The sequence below is a fragment of the Gossypium hirsutum genome, chromosome A12, assembly GCF_007990345.1.
Source record: "Gossypium hirsutum isolate 1008001.06 chromosome A12, Gossypium_hirsutum_v2.1, whole genome shotgun sequence".
Classification (NCBI taxonomy): Eukaryota; Viridiplantae; Streptophyta; class Magnoliopsida; order Malvales; family Malvaceae; genus Gossypium; species Gossypium hirsutum.
Window position 1 is genome coordinate 6578657 of NC_053435.1, and position 23222 is coordinate 6601878.

The 23222-nt window shown below is 33.0% G+C and overlaps 3 protein-coding genes across 3 annotated transcripts; all 3 read right to left on the reverse strand.

The window, feature by feature from the left end:
- Positions 1-2983: 2983 nt before the first annotated feature.
- Positions 2984-4090, reverse strand: LOC107932499 (ubiquitin-conjugating enzyme E2 10). Its single transcript, XM_016864521.2, has 4 exons — positions 3904-4090; positions 3661-3788; positions 3391-3495; positions 2984-3309 (listed from the first exon to the last, which is right to left on the reverse strand). Exons 1-4 carry the CDS (start codon positions 3971-3973, stop codon positions 3166-3168), a joined length of 447 nt encoding a protein of 148 aa, XP_016720010.1. The 5' UTR covers positions 3974-4090; the 3' UTR covers positions 2984-3165.
- Positions 4091-4858: 768 nt separating this feature from the next.
- On the reverse strand, positions 4859-9105 carry LOC107932489 (rac-like GTP-binding protein 5). The gene is made up of 7 exons (XM_041082582.1): positions 8840-9105; positions 7849-7936; positions 7644-7753; positions 7491-7554; positions 5643-5707; positions 5455-5520; positions 4859-5369 (listed from the first exon to the last, which is right to left on the reverse strand). Exons 1-7 carry the CDS (start codon positions 8936-8938, stop codon positions 5265-5267), a joined length of 597 nt encoding a protein of 198 aa, XP_040938516.1. The 5' UTR covers positions 8939-9105; the 3' UTR covers positions 4859-5264.
- Positions 9106-13147: 4042 nt separating this feature from the next.
- LOC107921418 (acyl-coenzyme A thioesterase 8-like) lies at positions 13148-14669 on the reverse strand. The gene is made up of 6 exons (XM_016851274.2): positions 14550-14669; positions 14415-14470; positions 13951-14055; positions 13732-13788; positions 13343-13444; positions 13148-13226 (listed from the first exon to the last, which is right to left on the reverse strand). The coding sequence occupies exons 1-6, from the start codon at positions 14667-14669 to the stop codon at positions 13163-13165; spliced, it is 504 nt and encodes a 167-aa protein (XP_016706763.1). The 3' UTR covers positions 13148-13162.
- Between the last annotated feature and the right edge of the window lie 8553 nt (positions 14670-23222).

Below are 23222 nucleotides of genomic sequence, written 5' to 3' on the forward strand. Positions count from 1 at the left end.
CAACATGTTCATTCTTATTAATAAATGTACAAAAATTAACAAAAAGCTAGACGTGCCGAGCTAGATATTGAGAAAAATAATAAAAATTTCTAAGGAAAGTGAATCAAACACAAAATCTTAAGCATACAACCAAAACACCTAACCACTGAACTAGATAAACTTACGTGACACATTTTAGCACTCAATAATTAAAAACTTGGGGCATTACATAATTAAGTTAATTAACCTTAATTTAATTAAAAAATTTATTTTAATCAAGTTAATGATCATATAACCTCACCGTCCACTAATAAATATTTTAGCATGGTATAATTGTTGTTTTAAACCTTTAGTTAATTGCAATTTAAGTCCCCAAGCCATTTACTAATTAAAAATCTATAGCGGTTGTACTTTACAATTTAGTCTATAAGCCCTAATTAATCACAATTTTGGTCAAATTGAATACCCAAACTTCAATACACCTACATAATAACTCCGTATATATATATTTAATATTTACAGAATCAGTTTATGGAAATGAAATCCCAAAACCATAACTTCCGACGCCACTGGAAATTGGGTCATTACAAAATGCAACTAGATTGTAGGGTAAGTTTAGAAATGGTTCTAGAAGTCTAAACAACCTCAAATAAGCTTAAAAGATTTGTGGAACCTAAGCAATGCATTTAGCCTTTGAATGTAGCCTTCCTTGCTCAAGTCTGAGTTCCAACTCGGGTAAGGGATATTACAGTATGGTAGACTATGCTTTGAATCAACAAATCATTTTAATTAACTAAACACATCTCTCACACTGGTTTCAACACCATTCAATGCACAATATTCGAGGATATTGTTATGGTTGTGTATTTGTAATCTCTTTTCAAGAATATTGTTAAAGTTCCTAAAGCGATCACATTTCACGCTCACATAAATAGATCCCATCGAAGGTGTTCTTGAAATTATAACACTCTAACATATTTATATTATAGGTCTATTAAGACTATTATTCATCCCTCCCCTTACCAATATGAATACCTAGCACTTTTTATCCTGTGATGATATATTATATATTATTTTATAATACTAACAATCATATACTAACGATGTACCGTATTTCATTGAATTCAAGACTTGACGTTGTATCAAACGATAATAATTACGTTTAGTGGAGCACAGTTGATTATTTTCATTTACTAACAACCTAATTTGTTTTCACTTTTTATTGATTCCGTCACTTCATCTTGTTTAATTGCATTTCATTTTTACTATAGTAATTTTCTAAGAATTACATTTTAATTTAATTATGCATATAATTTTTTTTCTTTTTCATTTTAAAAAAAATAGAGACCAAATGTGCGTTATTTCATTTTTGAAAAATAAATTTTATTTTTTATGGGGAAGGTGTTTATCATTTAAAAAAATAGAATAGAGAATAAAAATTATTTTTTTTTAAATAAAAATAGAAAATAATATTTAAAAACACAAATGTAGTTTGAGCCTTGGCTCTCTCATCATCAAAAACTGGGTGCTTAGATCTAATGTTGGTGCCCATGTAGTGGTTAGTTGAGTTGTTGAGGTTGTTAATATAGTTGTCGGGTATGGTTGTTGAGAAGTGTTTCAATTATGCTGCTAAAATGATTTTTGTTGAGTGCATGCAGCTTGTATGCATGCTCCATTAATAAGTTTTTTTTGTTTTAGTTGTAATGTAATTTTGCTTAGTTGAAAATGAATAAGTTTGATGGCAGCTTGATGTGTTTAGATAATGAATGATTTGTTTAGTTGACTTGTTTTAGTATACAAGTAATGTTTCACAAGTTACTAGACTGATTAGTGATAATAATTGTGTTTGATAGGTTGATTGACTATGAAAAAACATATAATGCTTTGTTGATTGGTAATAAAATTCCGTTTTTTATTCCTTACTGCACGTTTGTGAGCAAGTAAATTTTTTCATGCTTCTCGCCTTGTTCTCTGTTTTTGTTCTCTGTTCTTGGCTTAAAAACTCCAACAATAGGTGATTGGGTAATAATAGTTTCTTGGGATTTTGGTGAAACTCTTTGTATAAGTTGGCTAAGGTAAAAGCATGTTGGAGAGACTTGGCACTAACATTTTCACGAGGTCCTGCGAGAAAAAGCTCACAGCATCTCCTCCTGTTAATTCACTCTACGCAGAAACTAGTCAAAATTAATCATGCTATTTGGCTGCCCTACCTTTTTGTTTCAAATTCAACAACTCGGTCATAGCCATAGGGTCTCCGTATAGTTCATCACCAAAGCAATCTTCCAGGGCCTTCTGACCACCCTCGTAAGGCACCCAATTCTGGTGCCATATTGATGACACCTACTTTCACCTTTGCTTCTTCTAGGTGTGATGAGCATCGAAAATTTGTTTTGAAATTTGTAATCACATCATCACCATTAAAACGAGGAAAACTATCTTTGCTTCCCTGGTGGCAAACTTCAGATCAACACCATTAAATGTAAATTGTAGTCGTCGTCTCTCCTTGATGTAATTGTGCCAGTATTTGGTATCTGCTGCAGATTGAGAGTTGCGATGTCCTTTAAAGCGAGTGTAACTTGTTCATGCGATTCTTCTTGGTTCTGTAATCCAGAACGTAACGTGCTTTAATACCAAATAGTAAGATCAATTCACGGCCAGATAGGGTCTAGAGTTGTAGGGAAGTTGGAAGTTGAAAGTTGAAAGTTGAATAGGACAGAGGCTCTAATGGTGGAATTGAGACACAGAGAGAGGGAGGAAGAAGATGATGTTTCAAGAATGAGATTGTATATCATGAGAATTCCTTCATGTAATTACAATTACTATATTTAATTCTCTAGTAATTCACTTACAGTTTACAATAGAAAATCTTACTAACAGCAGTTGACCCCACGCCTTCAACGCTCACTATTTTACCCGTAACAGTTTAGTTGGCAGCTTCAAAAGGAAGCTAACCCAAGAGGATGCAAGTTCTAACTCAGGACAAAATAATGAAGTGAAGCCTGTATAATAATAATTAAGCTCAGAAGTGTTTTATTCTAAGCAAAATAGTTACAGCTTGTTATTTCAGAATTCAAAGCCTGATGATCACAAACATTCTTCATTAATCAGCAACAACTTTTTGTTTGATAATATACTTAAATAAGCAAAGGTGGAAGAAGAGGATGTGCAGGTATATGGCACCTAAGTTCAGCCCATAGCATACTTCTGGGTCCAGTTTCGAGCTGTTGATTCGTACTTGAATTTGTCAGTTTTGCACAAATGAGCAATCTCCGGAACTAGAGGATCATCAGGATTTGGGTCTGTTAGCAGTGAACATATTGACAGCAAAACCTATAGAGAATAGAATATGTAAAGTTATTTTGATATATAAGCCATTATGCAGTACCCCAAATCAACCGACAAACATACTACCTTAGATATGGTGAGTGCAGGACTCCATTGCTCTTTGAGAATGTCTAAGCAGATATTGCCATTGCTGTTTATGTTGGGATGGTAAACCTTGGTCCTGAAGGCAACCTGAAAACAGGCTTTTGTTGGAAAACAGAATAAGGTTAATTTGTTAGATAGTTGGAAACTATAACAAGGACTCGAGCATGTTTTCTTATAAAAGAAAATATTCTTTTCTATGTTTTGGGAAAATTCCGACTAGGAAATTGTGTGACTACAGTTTAAGTTGTATACCTTGGGAGGTTTAAATGGATAATCAGGTGGGAAATGAATGGTTACAAGAAAAACACCACCAGCATAGGGACTATCGTTTGGACCAATGATGGTTGCTTGCCAATGGAACATATCCTCAGCTACGGGACCTGAAAGTGCAGCCATAAATGGTTAAATGAATCGATAACCAACAATGAATTCGCAGTTGTGGCTAGGCTCAAGAAGGGATGACTTTTCTTCTTTGATTTTTATATTACTCTATACCTGCACTGCATGACGTTGGTGGATCTCTCTGCAAATCCTTCAGCTCCTTCAGTATTCTTTTCGACGCCATTAAAGAGAACTTTGAGACTCAGAAATGGGAATTTAAGGAATGTGGTTATTAAGTGAAATTACTTCACAGAAGACCTTCATGGGGAGGATAGTAATGTATTTAATGGAGGAAATGCGAGTTGCTAGAAAATAGAGGTCCACCAATTCTTTTTCATACTGATGGAAGTGGGCACAGTATATATTCCAGATAAAAAGTTAGCAGTACAGAATCAAGGAATTTAGAAAAGAAAAACCATGGAAGATGTTGAGCCATATAAATAGCACAAAGATATTTTTCATCCACTGAAACTGAGTGGTCATCACTTGATTCATGAATAGCACAAAGATGCCATTTCTAATCATCTTTCTCAATAATCTAGAGGGTCAAAGAGGCCAAATAGAATCATTTGTTTCTAAATGTCGTTTAAAACTTTCCGAGTCAACCATTTCATTCCACGGAATTTTTCTTTCCGTAGACAAATTTGATGCTTAAATAGAAAATCAATATGGTGATGGTGATCATATTCGTATGAAGCACCACATGACAGCCACCTTCCCCAAGGGATGGCTTAAATATCAAAAGCCAGGGGAAGCTAAATCCATGTTGTATCTTGGAAACTGCTTCTAAGTTGCCACTACACTCTCCACCCACGTCGATACAGGAAAAAATATTCCTTCTTAGCTTAACTGGCTTCTCTGGCTGAGAATCTGAGAAAGCAAAGAAGTTGACATGTCTAAAGAGGCACCACAGAATTTGATCAACAAAATCTACCAAGAGAAAACGGATGCAAATATTCATTGTGAAACGATCTTCTGTCTACACAAATCTCAATCCCCCCCCCGGCTCTTTTCCTCTTATTCGAGATCATAAAATTTGATGTTCCTGACAATCTTAAATACAATGGAGGACCAAAGTGGCAATGCAAAACCACACATTTATTAGCAAGTTCCTTTAAATGTACTAAGATCATATTACATCACAAGAGACAAGAGAAAACAATAGGTTGTTCTCTGCAAATGTAGCCAATGGATCAAAGCATATCTAAACCCAAAGAAACTGAAGGGGATAATGTGCTTGTTGACAAATACATGAAAGACCCTTGATATACAAATTCAGAATACAATCCAAGAGAAAGAAAAAAAAAAGACACATTTTGATGCTTGTAGAAAGTTCCCTAGTTCTGTCAGTTCAGATAACATACCAAAAGGAGCTATTTTCTCAGAGAGAAGAGATAATAGATATGGTGAGAGACTAACAGATTAAATGGCTAATTGTTCATGGTATCTGGCACCAATATCACTTCTTTGCATGATCACAATATTGAGCAAGCTTTTTGTGCCTTTCTCTTCTTTTTCTTCTTCTTCTTTGGAGGCTGGAGAACTACTTTGATGGCCGCATCAAAGACCGCTTTCACATTCTGTATTTTGAGAAGTAGTTTATCAACAATCTTTTCCAAGAGTCGAAAAGATAAGGCTGAAGATAAAATTACCCAAATATTGTACCTGTTGTGTTTTTGAACTACACTCAATGTAAAAATGCGCTCCAATTAGCTTTCTCAATTCCTCACCCTTTGGGGGAAAAAAATCAAAATTAGGATCTCTTGCTTTCAACAAAAATGACAGCATGATGCAACAATGCACATAACTCAGCAGAAGTAGTTGTTACTATAAAAAGCATCTCTGATCAGTACCTGTGCTGTGGTAATGGGCACCGCACCAGGGTGATCTATGAAGAACTGCTTATCTTCTCGAAGATCTACAGTAAGAAAATTTAGTAGCTGTTAGAAAATCATAAAGATGGATGGATGGCTTTAAAGATAAATTTAGCAGTTTCTGATGTCAAATCTACATCGGAAAATGTTCCAGGAATATTTACTAAGGAAAGTTTGGAACAAGAATAAAAAATTACAGTTTGAGAAACGGAGTGCTTTCATTAGCTTTAAGAAAGGTAAACTTCCATTAGATAGTTGCTTCATAGCTTTCTTTGTTATTCATCTGCCACGTGGACATTTTTTCCTCTTGTGAAACTAATATGCACTTCATTCCCCCACTATCCATAGTGAAATTGACAATTTAACTAACTCCAGACAAGAGTGATGAACTCATATGGAAGTAAACCCAGAATATGGTTTCCAAGAGAAAACATATTATAGGGCCCAGCTTAGAAATTTTTCAGTTATATTCTTTGTTTCCCATTTTCTTCAAATGTCGTCATCTCAGATAATGAACATTTTATTGGGTTCATATTCCACTTCAGCATCTCATAGGCTTAGTTCACAATCAGTAACTTCACTATAGTTCCCAAAGATTTCCTTAAAACCAGTAAATAGTGCTCCCAGAATGAATGGCTTTTTCCGAAAGTAGATGGAACTTGTTTCGGTATTCCTTGGTCCCATGGCTAGGAGGAAGTAGGGCTGGGGAGGACATAAGAGCATCAAGATTATTAGACTAACTTCTAATATATCCTAAAGGATTACATTTCATGACTCATTAGGAGAAAATAAATTACTGGAAAACAACAAAAGGTAGACAATTGTAACTGGACTGATAAATTCAACTGGATTAAGCTAGTAAGTTTCCCCAAACTTGTCCCTCAAAGCATTCTTTTAAACACATTAAAAAACATACTAATTTGATATATAGGCTTCATTTAGCATTACTTTTCAAAAGCACTTTTGGGAGCCATAAGCAATACTAAAACAAGACAACTTTTGAAGTCAAAAGTGCTTTTGAAAAGTGTTTGTGTTTGGAAAAAACACTTCTGGAGTCAAATAACGTTTTTATCCCTCATTTATAATCAAATGTATTTATGTAATATTTATATAGGGTATACAATTATTTCCTTATTAAAATTTGTTTCAAATATATAACATTATATATTTGATTTTGTAATGGCTATATTTTAATATTTAAAATAAGACTATATATTCAAATTAAAATTTACAAACAATTAATATTAATTGCTTAAATAATATTTGAAATTTATACCAAAATATTAATAATTAGTTACAATAAATCATTTTTTATATTTTTATTGAAATATCATAATATTAATGAATTTTAACATCATTTAAAGGCATATTTTATACTTTATAACATCATGTCTAAAAATGCACTTTTTTTACAGCAATACTAAACACTTGGATCTTAAAGCAAACCATTTTTCAAAGTCACTTTTTCTTAGCACTTTTCAAAAGCGACGCTGAACTAGCCCATAGTCGGAACAGATTGGTTTTAGGTGCCTTCACCAAGAAGGATAGTCAACTCGAGGCACTACACTACTTCACACACCAAGAGGAACTTCTACCCATTTCTCAAGGGCAATGAACTCCCCTCCCCTCCCCTCCAACCTCTTCCTTTCCCAGGGCAAGGAAAACGTGAAGAAAAGGTGTTGGAAATGTCGTAAATTATGGGATTCATTAGGCTTAAACACAACTTATACTATATATATATAGAAAAAGAGATTGATTGCAATAAGAGATGATGGAAAGGAAAAAATAATTGATAAATGCAAAATAAAAATTGGAGTAGAATCTGACCAAGCTTAGTCCCAACAAGAATAATTGGAACACCGGGTGCATAATGTCTCAATTCTGGAATCCACTGCGGATTTGAAATAGGTAAATATTAGCAGATCAAGTAATTCAAATGTATATCATCAAAAAAGGCCATGAAAAGCTTAATAGTCTCACTTTCTTAGCAACATTTTCATAGCTAGCTTTGCTAATGAGAGAAAATGCCAGCAAGAAGACATCTGCTCCACGATAGCTCAATGGTCTTAATCTATTGTAATCTTCCTGTCCTGTTCCATGATAGAAAAACTAAATCAAAACTACTAGAATATACATTGGAATTTTGAAGACACAGATAAGGAAAATTTATGGAATCGAAAGTTACCAGCAGTATCCCACAATCCCAGATTAACAGTGTTCCCATCCACAACCACATTAGCACTAAAGTTGTCAAAGACAGTTGGCACATAATCCTGTTTCCGAAGACATCGCACAAAATGGGGAAAATGTTTTAATCACCCTGTCCACCAGTCATCTTAAAGTAATCGCAAGAATGAAGCAAGAACTAGACAGTCATGATTACAAAACTAGCATCAGCCATCGCTATATGTTGTAAAGTTTTACAGAAAGAAGAAAACTCTAGCACAAGCATGTTCCTTACACCAATGGAAAGGACCCAAATAAAACCCCAATATCATAGCCATCACCCAAGATTCAGCCATGAAAACAACAATAATGAAAATCCCTAAATGGAACTTCCACTCTTCTTTTCTTAACCTTCTTCCTTTATATCTTCTTTTCTGTGTGAATTGGTATTTGTGATATTGGCTTGCATCAGGACTTTTTATCAGGACTAATTACAGATATAGCAATTTCTTTTCTTTCCTCTTTCTAGCAGAAAACTGGCGAAATTTCCAGTTTTAAGGCTTAACATTAATTAGCAGATTAAAAAACTAAGCATCCTTTATCCTAAGATGGCGCATCGAAACTAAAACAGACCAAATCATCACAAACTTGCAAACTATAAAATATCTGCAAGTTTTGCAGCGATAATCCCCAAGAAATTGCCTAGTTAAACACAATTCATGAAGAATAATTCAATTAGTCAGAATAATATTCTAAACCAAATTCAAGATCCCAATGATAAGTATAATCAAAGAGGGAAAAAAACAAATAAAGAAAATAAGAAAGCATCTTTGAGAAAAAAAATAGGAACATTGACGACTACAACCCAGCATAATTTCCGCTTGGTTGCGGAGAAAATAGGGGGGGAAATCCAAGTCAAAAAAAAATCCTAAGGGTCAACTTTCTTTCTCTTTCCCGCATTTTCTCAAGATACCAAACAGAAAAAAGAAACCCTAAGAGTGAAAACTTACGGTAGGGAAAGTATTGCTAGTGTAGGAAATGAGCAGACAAGTCTTGCCGACGGCACCGTCACCGACCGTGACGCATTTTATGAACCTGGAAGCACTCATACTTACGCCACGCGTGATCCGCAGAAGTTGAGTCCGCTATTTCTCTTCCGCTCTTTGTTGTCTAAACCCAGACGAAGTGTTGAAAAGCAACGCAAAGTCGAGTGTTGTTGCTAAGGTACAAGGAAGAGGGAAGGAAAAAAAAATAATAATAGGATTATTTTTGAGATATTATATAAATAATAGGATAATTTATAAAAATAGTCACTTTTATTTGTTTGAAAATGTTAGATTTTAATCACTTATATTACTATTTTGTTATGAAGTGATGACTCTACCCTTAATTTCCGTTATCTCTCTAATAGTAATTATATGTGGCAATCTAACTAGATTTTAGATATAACTTAGATTTCTAAATAGGATGAAAATAAATTTTTAATTAAAAATTTTAATTAATTAAAATTTTTAAACCTAAACCTTAACTAAAAAAACTGTTTATGTCCTCTTTTTAATTTTTCTTTAGCCTCTTCTTTTTTTTAATGTTTTTTTTTCATTTGACTGGAAAAAATTATTATTAAGATCAAAGTTGAAATCAAATTGACTGCTTCATAAAGATGGAGTATGTCTTCTTTGCATTCCTCTATCTCTTTTATTCAATACTGAAAAATAAAAGATTAGATTTTTTATTATTTAATAAAAACCCTAAATTAAAATTCTTGATATGAATATTAACAACTAAAAAATTTCAGATCAGAAAAAAAAGGATACCTACAAAGGGATGTGAACAAACGAGCCGATTCAGATAAAAAAAACCGGATTGAGAAACTAATTATTCAAAAACGTGAAGAATTGGAAAATATCATGATTAGGAACAAAAACGATTACCATCTTCTTATTTGTCGACAACCACTTCATTTTAAGTTTTAGAACATAAATTTGTCGGTGAAGAAGACATACCTAGACTCTCTATTGAATCCTCTTTTGTTTTTGTACGTGAATACAAAATTTTTATGATAATAGCTTTTTTAATCAATTGAAAAAGAAAACTAAAAAAAGGGGAGATAAATGGTTTTTTAACTAAGATTTAGGGTTTAAAATTTTTAATTAATGAAATTTATTTAATAAAAAATCTATTCTCATCCCATTAGGAAATTCAAGTTGGCATTTAAAATCTAGTTAGACTGTCACGTAGGATTACCGTTAGGGAGATAACGGAACTTAATGGAAGAGTGATCACTTCGTAACAAAATAATAACATAAGTGACTAAAACGTAACATTTCAAACATAAGTGACTAAAATGTAACCTAAAACAAACAAAAATAATTATTTTTATAATTTACCCTAAATAATATTTAAATTTCGAATTAATAGACTTGATTTTTCTAATATTTTATCGGGAAAGAAGAGAAACATCATAGGTTGAAAAGGCAATTTATTTACTCTAAAAAATTAAGATAATCAAAATCTATATTTAAAAAATTATGAAATTCAATAATATCTAAAAAATATTTAAAATGATAAATTTAAGGTATTAAATAAATAAATTATTGATTTGATTTATATGAATCGGTAATTAAAGTTTTTATAAAATACTTATTTAATACATGTTGGAGCTTTATTATATTTATCTCTACCCTTACTATTTTTTTTATAAAAAAAGAAAGAAATTAGCAATCAATTTTATATTTCATAAGAAAAGCACTATTATTTACGGAAACAAAAAGAGAGAACAAAAAAATCAAAGATGGAGGAGAATCTTAATTAAGATCAACAAGCCTTCTCAATACACCCAGTCCTAACCACATTAAAAATCATTGTCGGAAGAGATTAAATCAAGATGATGGAGAATTTCAAGTAACACAATGAACATGTAATAAGGACATCTTAATAATATAATGAGCCATCTTATTTGAATCATGAAACGACCAATATCATTGTTGGAAGACATTAAATCAAAACGATGAAGAATTTCAAGTAACACAATAAGCACGTAATAAGGACATCTTAATAAGATAATGAGTCATCTTATTTGAATCACGAAACGATCAATAAAATGATAAGGTTTGGAAATACTTTCAAAGCCAAATAGTCACAAGATAATAGACCAAACTCCAACAACTAAGTACGAGAAGAGCGCAACGTATTGATGGCCACTTTGCGATCGGACACCATCATGACATTGTCGACAGGAGGGGACTTAAGCCACTAGAGAGCCTAACGAATGGCCATAGTTTTAGCCACCACCAGATCCATCCCAGCCGACAGTAGAACAACGTGCCCCTTGATGAAGTGGTCGTGATCGTCTCGAATGATTGCTACTAGAGCAATTACCTGCCAATCCACGAGATAACAGCATCCATGTTGCACTTCAAGCACCCTGCCGGTGGTCTCGACCAGTTCTGCAACTGTGACGACTACAGCAGTCGCCTTGGGCCAATCCTGAAGGAGTATATCAGCAAAACAGACAATACGGTCAGGTTGTGTTACCACGTTCTTCCAACTCAAGAAGTTCTGATGGAACCAAATGCTCCACAAAACGGTGAGATAATGTTCGCTACGAGAGGAGTCCGAAAGCTGCAGCATGTACCAAAGAAAATCAGTGAACGAGCTAGGCGTAGGCACCATACCAAGACTGCTTCAAACAGCAGCAGCAATAGAGAAGTACATAAAGACATGCTATTGGCTCTCATCATCTCCACAGCTAACAACCTAAAATCAACATTACAGCCCTTCTCGCGTAACCGCGCAACCCCCGCCAAACAAGAGACTTAACTTTCAGAGGAAGAGCCAAGTTCACCAACCGCCGCCTACGACAAAGAATTAGAACTCGATTGAAGAGTGATACGATAGCTCATCTTCATAGCATACCGGCTATCCTTTGAGAAGTACTAAATAAACTGGTCTGGAGGCTCTGAAAACAAGACAGGAATACTAAGAATTTGCGTAGCATCTTAAGGCACCAAAAGTCCCTCAACGAGGGAATCATTCCAACCCCGACCCCATCGGTATTTAACAAGTCTTTCACCAACAAATTTTCAAAACCCGGTAACGCCTCCAATTGAACATAAAAATTGTCAGCATTAGGTGACCACAGGTCCATTAAAAACCTGAATGGAACTCCCATCTCCCACTCTCTAGCGCATCACTTTAAAAAGCAAATCCAAGGCCACAAAGACACTCCTCCATGCATAAGAAAGATTACTACCTACTAAAGCATTGAATAAATCCCCATCCGGATAATATTTAACTGTCTAAGTTCTACTAGGAAGAGAGTTTAGAATGGCAAATAGACGCTGACATTGCTTTCCCAACATCGCTTGGACCACGAGGCCTAGTGGAAACCCTTACTCGAACTTGAACCTAAACCCCACTAAAAGGAATTCATCGTTTTTTGGAGTTCTACGCAAGTATCAATTAGGATCATGAACATACTTATATAATAAACCGACAAAGTTTGGGAAACTATCTTAATAACAATCTCTTTACCAGGTTTCGAAAGAAGCCTGTTCTTCCAACTGAAAATTCGTTTAGTAAGATAGTCCCAGACAAAAGCAAAGACTTGTTTCTTACTTCGCCTAATCACGAGGCAAGCCTCAAATAACAACTATGGGAATTCGGTTTTGAAACACCCAAAATGGAACAAGCAGCCTGTAACAACTCAATTTTAGAGAGTGTGGGAAAATGTAATTTCAGAATTTAATTCCATAAATCGAGTTAGTAAATATATAAATAAGAGAATTTATATGCTTGAATTGTAAATATATTATTAGACACTAAAATAATAAAATCGAAAAAATCATTAATTATAGTATAAAGATTAAAGGGTAAATTACACCAACAGTCACTCAACTTTGGGGTAGCTGACAAAATAGTCATCTGGGTTTCATTTCAGTCATCTGGGTTTCATTTCAGTCACCCAACTTTGAAAAAATAATAAAACAGTTACTAACGTTATTGAAAAGTGACAAATCAGTCACTCATTAACATTTTCCGTCACAAGCTTAACGGAATAGCTGACGTGGCAGTTAATTAACTGACGTGGCCAATTAACTTGCCACGTAGGACAAGTAGTCAAAGGTCAAAAAAAAAAAAGATAATTGGGCATTCTCTGTGCATTTCTTCTTTGTCTTCTCATCTTTCCCTGCATCTTCTTCTCCCTCAACGTCTTTCTCTTTATGCTTAATGAACTTCCATTAACGATTTTGTAGATGGTTCCATTAACGATTTTGTTTCATTAAGAAAGTGAAAAACAAATTTCAATGCTAATTCATACGTGAAAATAGACATCATCTTAAACCTACCACAAACAATAACCAGTCATCAGCCCTAAGATGCCGGTGGAACCACATCCTGTAAAACTCGAAGGAAAGAGTAAATAATGTCAAAATGAAGTTTGGGTTGCGGGACTGTAACCCATAGACGATAAGAATAATGTTGATATGATGCAGATTATAGCAGATGCTTACGAGTGGTCCAAGCTAAGGGAAGCTGACTTAAAACCCTTTCTGCGGTGTGGATTCAAACTGACACCACTAAATATCAGATCTGAAGCAAAGGCCACTACACATCTGTAAAAATAAAACCACATAAACTGAATAAAAGATAAGAAAGTCTGAGCTACACCCCCAATCTATATACATACACGATTGTTGCCATATGCTTATAATTCTCTGCCAAGATGGGAAACTAGAAAGGATGTGTGTGTGCACATGGGCATGGACAGAACAGACTCGAGTAAGCTACACTATATGCAGAAAAGGTTTCAAGTATTTTGCTAAGTCATGAGCAGCCACAACTAGTAAGGAATACGTACAGACAAAAAGAAAAGTATTTGGCACTTAAAGGGATCACTGACCTATGCAGAGCTTGATCATCTGAAAGTTTTCCTTTGGCTCTAAACCAATACCTCAAATTGTAAAGCAAAATATAATTTTCAAATAAGATATAGAACTTAAAAAGTGAAAACATGATAAGGTGGCAGCTAAATGGGTTGATGCATATTAACATAAAATATTTGTATTTCCAAAAGAACTGGAAAAGATGAGATTTTGAAACACCAGAAAAATTGCCTAACCTTGGATCAGATTTTGACTGGTTTGTGTTTGTATTAAGTGCACAAAACCTTATCTCTATGGGCCAATGAACAAATTTCGTTGTGGCCACCTTTTTCCGGTAACTCCTGAAATAGCAGATATAAATCATGGCACAAAATACAGTGAAACTCAAAAAAAGCACGCTATACAAAGATATAAATATTAGCCTACCAGATAAGTTTTTTCCATTCTTTTCTTGAGGCGGGGTTAAATAATTAAACAAAAAATTGTTGAACTTGAATGAGTTCCTAATGATACAAATATACTATATAAAATATATCAGCAGAGAATGAGAAAATATAACTCTCTTTACCACAAAAATAAACAAGTAACCAGGTAAACATAGAATAAAATGAGATAAGACAAATGTTTTGAAATCATATTGATGCTTTGAACCATGAAAAGTTACAGATATATAAATAAAATTGGGTACCAAAACTCTTACATAGGAAGACGGGGATCAGTGAGACGTAATTCTCGTAAATCATCCAATAACAGAAGCTGCAATATGTCAAAGAGCAATAACGTTATATTGTCCACCACAGCAAATGACTGGAAATGTTAAGCATAAATTAGTTACCCCGTCTGGAGCTGGCACAGATGGCATCATTGCTTCTTGGTGTTCAAACCCTTCTTCTTCTTTCTGGAAAATCAACACAGGCAAAAAGTGCAAGTAATCTGAGATGCTACAAGTATCCATTCAGCAGTAATCACTTATTACACCAAATTAGGAAGTTCATTAAACTAATGGGAGCCTGACATACTATTGCACCAACAAAGAGAAAGAGGTTGAGGGAGAAGATGATGCAGAGAAAGATGAGAAGAAAAAGAAGAAATGCACAGAGAATACTCAATCATCTTTTTTTTTACCCTTTGACTACTTGTCCTACATGGCAAGTTAATTGGCCACGTCAGCTATTCCGTTAAGCTTGTGACGGAAAACGTTAATGAGTGACTGATTTTTCATTTTTCAATAACGTTAATGACTATTTTGTTATTTTTTCAAAGTTGAGTGACTGAAATAAAACCCAGGTGACTGAAATGAAACACAGGTGATTGTTTTGTCAGCTACCTCAAAGTTGAGTGACTGTTGGTGTAATTTACCCAAGATTAAATTGTAAATGTAGTATTAAATTTTAATTAAAAAATACTTTAGGACCCAATTGAAAAATAACTAAAGGGCTTAATGGTTATTTCCATTGATTCTTATGAGATAATGGAAAATGATAATGATATCCACTTAGTTTTCATAATTCTAGTTAATAAACAAATATATGTTTTACTTTAGTAAATTAATCATTATTAAGTAAGTTAATTAACACATTAATCTTAGTATAAATATCAAGATCTACATCTTCTCCAAGCTTGTGCCGTCCGAGTAGGAAGAAAAAGAAATAATTTTTCTTTTTGCTTTATTTACAAATTGGTCCAAAATCCTAAGGTACTTAAGTCTTTTCTTTGAAATTTGTATATTTTCATTATCATCTAAGCTTTAATTAAACTTACCCATGCCTTAGATTTTTCATTTGCTAATTATTTATGATTTTTTATGGAAATTTGAAGTATGAATTTCGAGAATGTTAGGACTAGTTAGAAGGTAGTAAAAAGTGATAGAATTTATTAGAAATTTAATTAAGCTTGATAGTTAATTTTGTGACATTAGGGGCTAAATTAATTTGAAAGTTGTTAAGAAATTATGCTATTGGTTATATAACACCCCTCACTCGGCCTGACAGCCTAACCCGAGCTACGAGATGCTACTACACATATCGAAACATTCACAAACAAATTCTAATCTCAAATCATTGCATTTATATGCAAATTAATCATTACTGATGAATACGAGACTAAGTTAAACTTTTAACTACAATAGATCAGATACGGCACGAACGTGAACCAATTTGTAAAATTTCAAAACTTTGAAATAGGTATCAATACTGAGGAAACAAGTATCGATATTTTTGTAACAAGTATTGATACGAAAAAATATTGTCGATACCATTTTAATAGTCTGCCAATTTCAAGTATCGATACTACTTAACAAGGTATTGATATTTTAGAAAGAATTATCAATACTTATTATGAGTATCGATACCAAATTAGCATTTTACCAAATTTGGAAGTTTTAGTTCAAAATCATTTTATCAGTACCTTTTTGTAGGTATCGAGTTTGGAAGAAAATTATCGATACCTTGATCCCTAGTATTGATACTTTTTCCCAGATGGTCAAAAATCATAAGTTGAAATCGCAATTCATGCTCAAATTATAGTACCATTTCTAAAGTAACCCAAAATACATTAGTTTTCATCAATATCACTTTAAACACTACAAGAGCCATAGTTCAAACATGCTCAAGTTACTTCTGTTTATATACTAACTGTTATTTGTTCACCTAAGCAAATGTTTCATATATATAAGTCATGTATCAATTCAAAACATGACATACAAATATATCCTAAATAAGTAACCAATATGCCTCAATGGCAGCATCACAAATAAAGAATTTCAAATAATTCAACTTAACCACACTACAACATCATTTGTCTATACACTCATCATGCCAATCCATTTCAAGATGTATTACAACATATCAATAAAAGTATGTTCAACAACTAAGGCATATATGCATAAGCAATATTCAACTAACCAAACCAACATCACCATTCTTTCACATTACACTTAAACATATCAAAATGAGCAAGTTCATTAGTTTAAATCTCAAACACATATAAACACATTTAAATCTATTACATGTCACTTATAATCGGGCCAAAATGAAACAAAAGTCCATAAAAACAATGTTGGATAGTGTGAGCCTTGAAAGTGATTCAATAGTCAAGTTTCAAGAAGATGCAACTACAGGAAACAGAAAATGAAATGGGGTAAGCATTAACATGCTTAGTAAGTTCATATGTACTTAAAAAACACTCTTACCTCAATTCATATTTAAGTAAACAGATATAACTAATTTAATACAATTTCCTGTCAAGATATTTACATCAACAAGGTGAGCATTTCATGTATCAATCGTACAATCTCTCAATTATTCAATACGATACATTTTCGTATCATTCAAGAGGAAATATCTAACATATGAATCATATTAACCAATTGATCATATCAATGCATATTCACAATCAAATGCCATTTCTTTTAAATAGTTAGCTGTTAGGATCGACCTGATTAAACAACGAACAAGAAAAATAGCGGAAAAAATTGAGAAATTAAACACACAAATTTAACGTGGAAAAACTTCTCCAAAGAGGATAAAAAACCACGGGCAAAGATAATTTTACTATAATAGCAAAAGAACGAATAGTACAAAAGATGGAGATAAAAACTAAATCCCGAAAACCCGAAAATAAAGAACCCTCAAAACGTAAACACAAAATTCTCTAAATGTGTTATGAGTTCTAATCTCTAATGGGTGTATTTTCTAATGTTGTAAAAGAGCCTATTTATAGGCTAAATTCATAAGTCAAATATTAATAAATTAATCTAAACTATCAGTGTTTGATTCAAACAAGTAAACAGAGTTTAACTGAAAGATTATTTTTCAAATTTGACTGAAAATATGAGTCATATTTAACAAATCTCCACCTTGACACATATTTCCACAACGCCATCTTTGCCAATGCCCGCCACAAGCCTATCTTGAACTATGCAGGGAATTAACTGAGTCGAATTTGTGCTTAGAAACTGGAAGACTTTTAGCCTTCGACTTGTACACTGTCAAATCAAAACTAACCCGAGTCTGATTTTCGCGAACACAATGCCCTAACTTTTCAAAACCTGCATCCAAAAGAGAACCTCTCTTCAATGAAACGGTCATACATTTTCCCTCCTATGACCAAGTTGCTTCCGCTCCAAACGAGTTGACCTCAACTCCGTAACGGATGAGGGACGTACGATTTCACCGGTCATTGTAGAACCTTCTAGAATACAAAGACTGTCGGTTCTTTTACCTTTCAACAAAACGAGAGCTCCACGAGATACTTTAATGTCGCTCGATTTGATATTGATTCTGCATCCTTTCAAGTCTAAAATACTCAATGAGATGAGATTCTTTCGTAAATCAGGTACATGCCTGACATCTGAGAGTGTCATAATCGTCCCATCCTAATTTTAACAGTACCAATTCCAATTACCTTACTAGATGAATCATTTTCCATGCGCACAACTCCACCTTCAACCGAACTGTATGTGGAGAACCATTCTTTATTGGGACACATGTGGAAAGAACATCCTGAATCTAGGATCCACTCGGACGTGAGCTTTGAGTTATCACTCGTTGACACTAACAAGAAATCATTACCGTTTTCATCGGCCAAATTAGCACCAGCTACATCTTCCTCGTTACTCTTAGTAGCTCTTTTATTTCACAGTTTATAACAATTTGCTTTGACGTGACTTAACTTTTTACAATAGTGACACCTTTTGTCTCGTTTCTTTGATGCTACCAAAACGAAAGCTTACCTATCTGTCTTGCTATCCAAATGAAGCTCATTGTCGAGTTTGTCTCTACTTAACAAATGACCCTTCACATCTTCGAACGAGAGTTTATCTCTGCCATAAATCAGAGTCTCCCTAAAAGACTTGTATGAAGGAGGTAAAGAGCACAATAATAGCATAGCTTGATCTTCATCATCAATATAAACCTCAAGGTTCTTTAAATCATTTAAAAGAGTAATGAATTGACTGATGTGATCTATAAGAAGCTCACATTCATTCATGCGAAACGTAAATAGACGTTGTTTCAACACTAAACGGTTAGCCAGAGACTTAGTCGCATAAAAAGTTTCTAACCTTTTCCATAAGGCGGATGAGGTTTTCTCCATCAATACCTCCTGCAATATCGTATTCGTGAGGTACAACTGGATTGCAGACAAAGCATTTTCATCAAGCTCTTCCCATTCTGTTTTATTTAGATTCTCAGGCTTTTTCCCTGTAACAACCTTTTTCAAGCCTGATTGAACTAGAATTGCCATCATCCGAACTTGCCATAGATTGAAATTTGTCTCACCATTGAACTTATCAATTTCAAACCTTGTTGTTGCCATCTCTGAATGGGCTGATCTATAAAAATTGAACTAGCTCTGATACCACTTGTTAGGATCGACCCAATTAAACAACAAACAAGAAAAATAGAGGAAAAAATTGAGAAATTAAACACACAAATTTAACGTGAAAAAACTCCTCCAAAAAGGATAAAAACCCACGGGCAAAGATAATTTTACTATAATGGCAAAAGAACGAAGAGTACAAAAAATAGAGATAAAAACTAAATCCCGAAAACCCGAAAACAAAGAACCTTCAAAACGTAAACACAAAATTCTCTAAATGTGTTATGAGTTCTAATCTCTAATGGGTGTATTTTCTAAAGTTGTAAAAGAGCCTATTTATAGGCTAAATTCATTAAGTCAAATAATAATAAATTAATCTTAAATAATCAGTATTTGATTCAAACAAGTAAACAGAGTTTAACTAAAAGATTATTTTTCAAATTTGACTGAAAATAGGAGTCATATTTAACACTAGCCCAATGAATTAAAATAATAAGATACATACGCGGGTAACTACACCACACCAGATACCTCGACAATGCTTTAACTACACCACACCAAGGCACGGTAGTACAAAGCCCAGAGGCATAATATTGTATAATGTAACATATCATCCCTCCATGATAAGTGTTAAAAGTAACATGTTTCAATCATGCTTTTAATGCATTTTTGGATGATTATTTTATGTAAAATGGTGAATTTTATGCTCCTAATCATTTAAATTCATGTACTTAGGAGAGCATTTGGGAGCAAAAAGAGCCAAAAACGAGCAAAAATCGAAAAATCAAAGCAAGTTTTAGGAGCCACATGAGCTGGGCCATTCCACATGGTTTGGACACATGATCGTGTGAGCCACATAGTCTTCCACATGGCCATGTGTCAAACCGTGTGGATTTCGCGACTTACACTCTAAATATGCGTGAAAATGCAATTTTTAGGTTTTTGGGGCATTTTAAAACCTATATATGATAAAGATAAGAATAGAGGAGTGATATGGCATAGAATACTCAAGAAAACAACTCGAAAAACATTATTGAAGCCAACTCTGAAGCAGATTTCCATCAAAATTGAATAACTCATTTTGATATATTTTTTATGTTTATTATGAGTTTATTTATTTCCTGTAGTTGAGATGTTTTTATTTGCGATTATGAACTAATTTTCTGAATACCTAAGGAGATGGACCCTAGGATGGATTCTGCCTTTTAATTTATGTTTAACGTAATAAATACTCGAAGTTTGTTCTCAATTATGTGTACTTAATTCTTAGTGTAATATTTTCAGACTATTAATCCATGTTTGGTGTGCTTAAATCAGAGGAGGAAAGGTCCCTCTTTAATAGTATATCTAGCATAATTAAATGGAGTTGCATGCAATCCTAGAAATAAGACGGCACAAATCTACCAGATTAGAGTCAAATCTAATAGATGGATCCATAGATCGAGTTAATGAAATAATAGGAGTTTTAATTAGAAAGAAATTTCAATTAATCAACCTAGAGTCAGTTGCTCTTACTCTCGAAAGAGAAATTAGCATAATTTAGGGATTTCTACGAATCAAGATACTAAGTGAAGAAATTGTTTAATTCAGATTGATAATGACAAGTGAAATCTAGGTGGATTCATTCTTGGATATTGTTTCATTTCTTAGTTGTTAATCATTTTTTTACTGATTCATTCTTTGTCACGTTCTTTAGTTAATTAATTTAGTTAATTTTAGTTTTAATCAATCTCTTTGATTTGTCAGTTAAATAATAGAAAAACGATAATTACTAGTATTTTTAGTCCTCGTGGGAACGATATTTTTGCTCACCGTAGCTATACTATTAATTGATAGGCGTATTTACCTTAGTCATATTTTTAGTTAGTTTACAGTTGCATCACTCCACCACACCAAATAGCTCAAAAGAGCAATAACTACACCACACCAAGGTCTCCGTAGAGACAAAGCTCAACAATCTGTAACAAATGTAGGATTCCGACATAAATTGTGATTTCTCCGCCAATTTTTTTACTCCACATCATCTTTTACACATATCTTGTACTAGTGCGCAATCAATCCTTTTGAAATGCCAATTGTATCCTATCTTACATTCATCCGGGCTTTATTAACGTATAAGGACAATACTTTACAATTCAATCCATTTCTCACTTTTTATACTATTATGTAAACATTTCAAATATACATTCAAGTGTAATCAATTCACAATTCAATCACAAACAATATATAAAATCACATAATTATATTGTATGAACTTACCAGGTGAAAACAACAGTAGAAGAAAGGTTAGGGACTAATCCATAATTTTTTCTTTCCTCGATTATCTACTAGTTGGTTCAATTCCTGATCTATATAATAATTCATTTCACATTATCAATTCCAAAAACTTTAGTTGATCTCCTTTCATGTATATAGCATATTTTAATTATTTTAAATAATTTCTCTAAAGTTTTACATTTTATACAATTTAGTCCCTAAAACCAAAACTATTACAACTTTCACATTTAAACTCCATTTTTAATCCATTATCAATTTCATCCTTTTATAACCCTCTATAACATAAAATTTTAGAATTTCGCTTGTCAAGTTTAACATATTTACAAATTACTCCTTAGACTTAAAACTAACAAAATTCCTTTTTTCAAATTTGTCTTTAAACATATCAAAGCTTACAAACAAGCCATTATACATCAAAATCTTCAAATTTCATCAATGTCAACATTTCAATACTTTAACAATTTTGAAAATGGAGGTACGGGTTAGGTAGATTAAGCTAAAATGATATCAAAAACTTAAAAAAATACTAAAAACGGGCTTAGAATGGACTTTCATGCAAGGAAACAAATGCAGTCGAATTTAGAGCTTCAAACATGGTGGTTTTATGCTTTTCTATTTGGTGGAAGACTAATTGAGGAAGATGAAATCCATATTTTAATTTTTAATAAACATATATATTATTTTAATATAAATTTAACATATAAAATTAGTAAAAGACAAGTCTTAACCTACCATACTATAATATTATGGTTTAAATACCATATAAGTCCTCCCACTTTTACTATTTAAGTCATTTAACTAATAAAACTCAATAATAGTTAACTTTTACGATTTTAACTATTTAGTGCTTGTACCATAATTGACCAATCAAATATCAAAATTACTGGACCAAAATTTAATACGATAGTTTAATAAACTCGTAAATATTATATAAATAATATTTATAAACTCACTGATCAAAATTGTGGTCCTGAAACTACTGTTTCCAACACCACTGAAAATGGGCTATTACAAGTTAAAAGTACAAGGAACCTAATGAAAGAATATGAAATTAAATTTTGATCTGATATTAATATAAAAAAATGAGCAATTCAGATATAAGGACTAAAATGAAAACTATGTTTGATTATGTGTTTTTCATATGATTGGATGAAAACTAATATTGTTTCTATACTTGAATTATCATAGTAACTAAAGACGACGCCTAATCATCTTGAGATAAAGGAAATACGAGAGTTATAAATGAGTAACTATTGTGGTTGTGCTTTCATTTTTTAAATTATATATATGTGTGTGTGCCTTGTTACAAACTAGTTTGATTAAGGTAAGAATCTACTTGTCTCATGATTTGGTATGTATATAATTATATGAAATAGTATATATCAAATTGAACTTGATACAGTTGGTTATGTATGAATTTATTATTTGTGGATCATATATATATGTGCTTGAAACCATTGGTTACCCTATTAATAGTCTCAGGTAGAGTCGAGTACAGTTACCACGCCATAGGATTAGTGTATGGGATTATACATCAATTTATACCGATAAGGTGTGAAGCGCATATTATACTTCAGACATTTTGATGAGGTGCTAGGAACATTTATATACTTCAGTTTATATCGACAAGGAGGAGAGAGCAAATTATGCTTCGAATGTACCGATAAGCCATTGGATGCTTAATATATTAGTGTGATAGTTGGATAATCCATGTATCCATTTTGAGTTTGTATTCGATTAATAGGGATCATGCAACATATACTATGCTATATGACATTTGATATGAAATGCTAATATTGAATAGTGTATCTTGAATATTAATGTTAAAGTAATAAAAGATGATATGTGAAAGATCAGGCAAATTGATTAAAACGAGCCCTAAAGGCCGATTGGATATAAAGCAAATCTATGG

Excerpts from the sequence above, each read along its gene's own strand:
- LOC107932489 (XM_041082582.1), bottom strand. The coding sequence starts at position 8,938 with ATGAGTGCTTCCAGGTTCATAAAATGCGTCACGGTCGGTGACGGTGCC. Across the intron at positions 5,521-5,642 it reads TGCCCATTACCACAGCACAG|GGTGAGGAATTGAGAAAGCT; the intron begins GTACTGATCAGA and ends TTTCCCCCAAAG. Across the intron at positions 5,370-5,454 it reads GTAGTTCAAAAACACAACAG|AATGTGAAAGCGGTCTTTGA; the intron begins GTACAATATTTG and ends CTCAAAATACAG.
- LOC107921418 (XM_016851274.2), bottom strand. The coding sequence starts at position 14,669 with ATGGATACTTGTAGCATCTCAGATTACTTGCACTTTTTGCCTGTGTTG. Across the intron at positions 14,056-14,414 it reads ACTGATCCCCGTCTTCCTAT|GAGTTACCGGAAAAAGGTGG; the intron begins GTAAGAGTTTTG and ends CTGCTATTTCAG. Across the intron at positions 13,227-13,342 it reads TCCCTTAGCTTGGACCACTC|GATGTGGTTCCACCGGCATC; the intron begins GTAAGCATCTGC and ends CGAGTTTTACAG.
- LOC107932499 (XM_016864521.2), bottom strand. The coding sequence starts at position 3,973 with ATGGCGTCGAAAAGAATACTGAAGGAGCTGAAGGATTTGCAGAGAGAT. Across the intron at positions 3,789-3,903 it reads ACCAACGTCATGCAGTGCAG|GTCCCGTAGCTGAGGATATG; the intron begins GTATAGAGTAAT and ends CTGCACTTTCAG. Across the intron at positions 3,310-3,390 it reads CTGCACTCACCATATCTAAG|GTTTTGCTGTCAATATGTTC; the intron begins GTAGTATGTTTG and ends TATTCTCTATAG.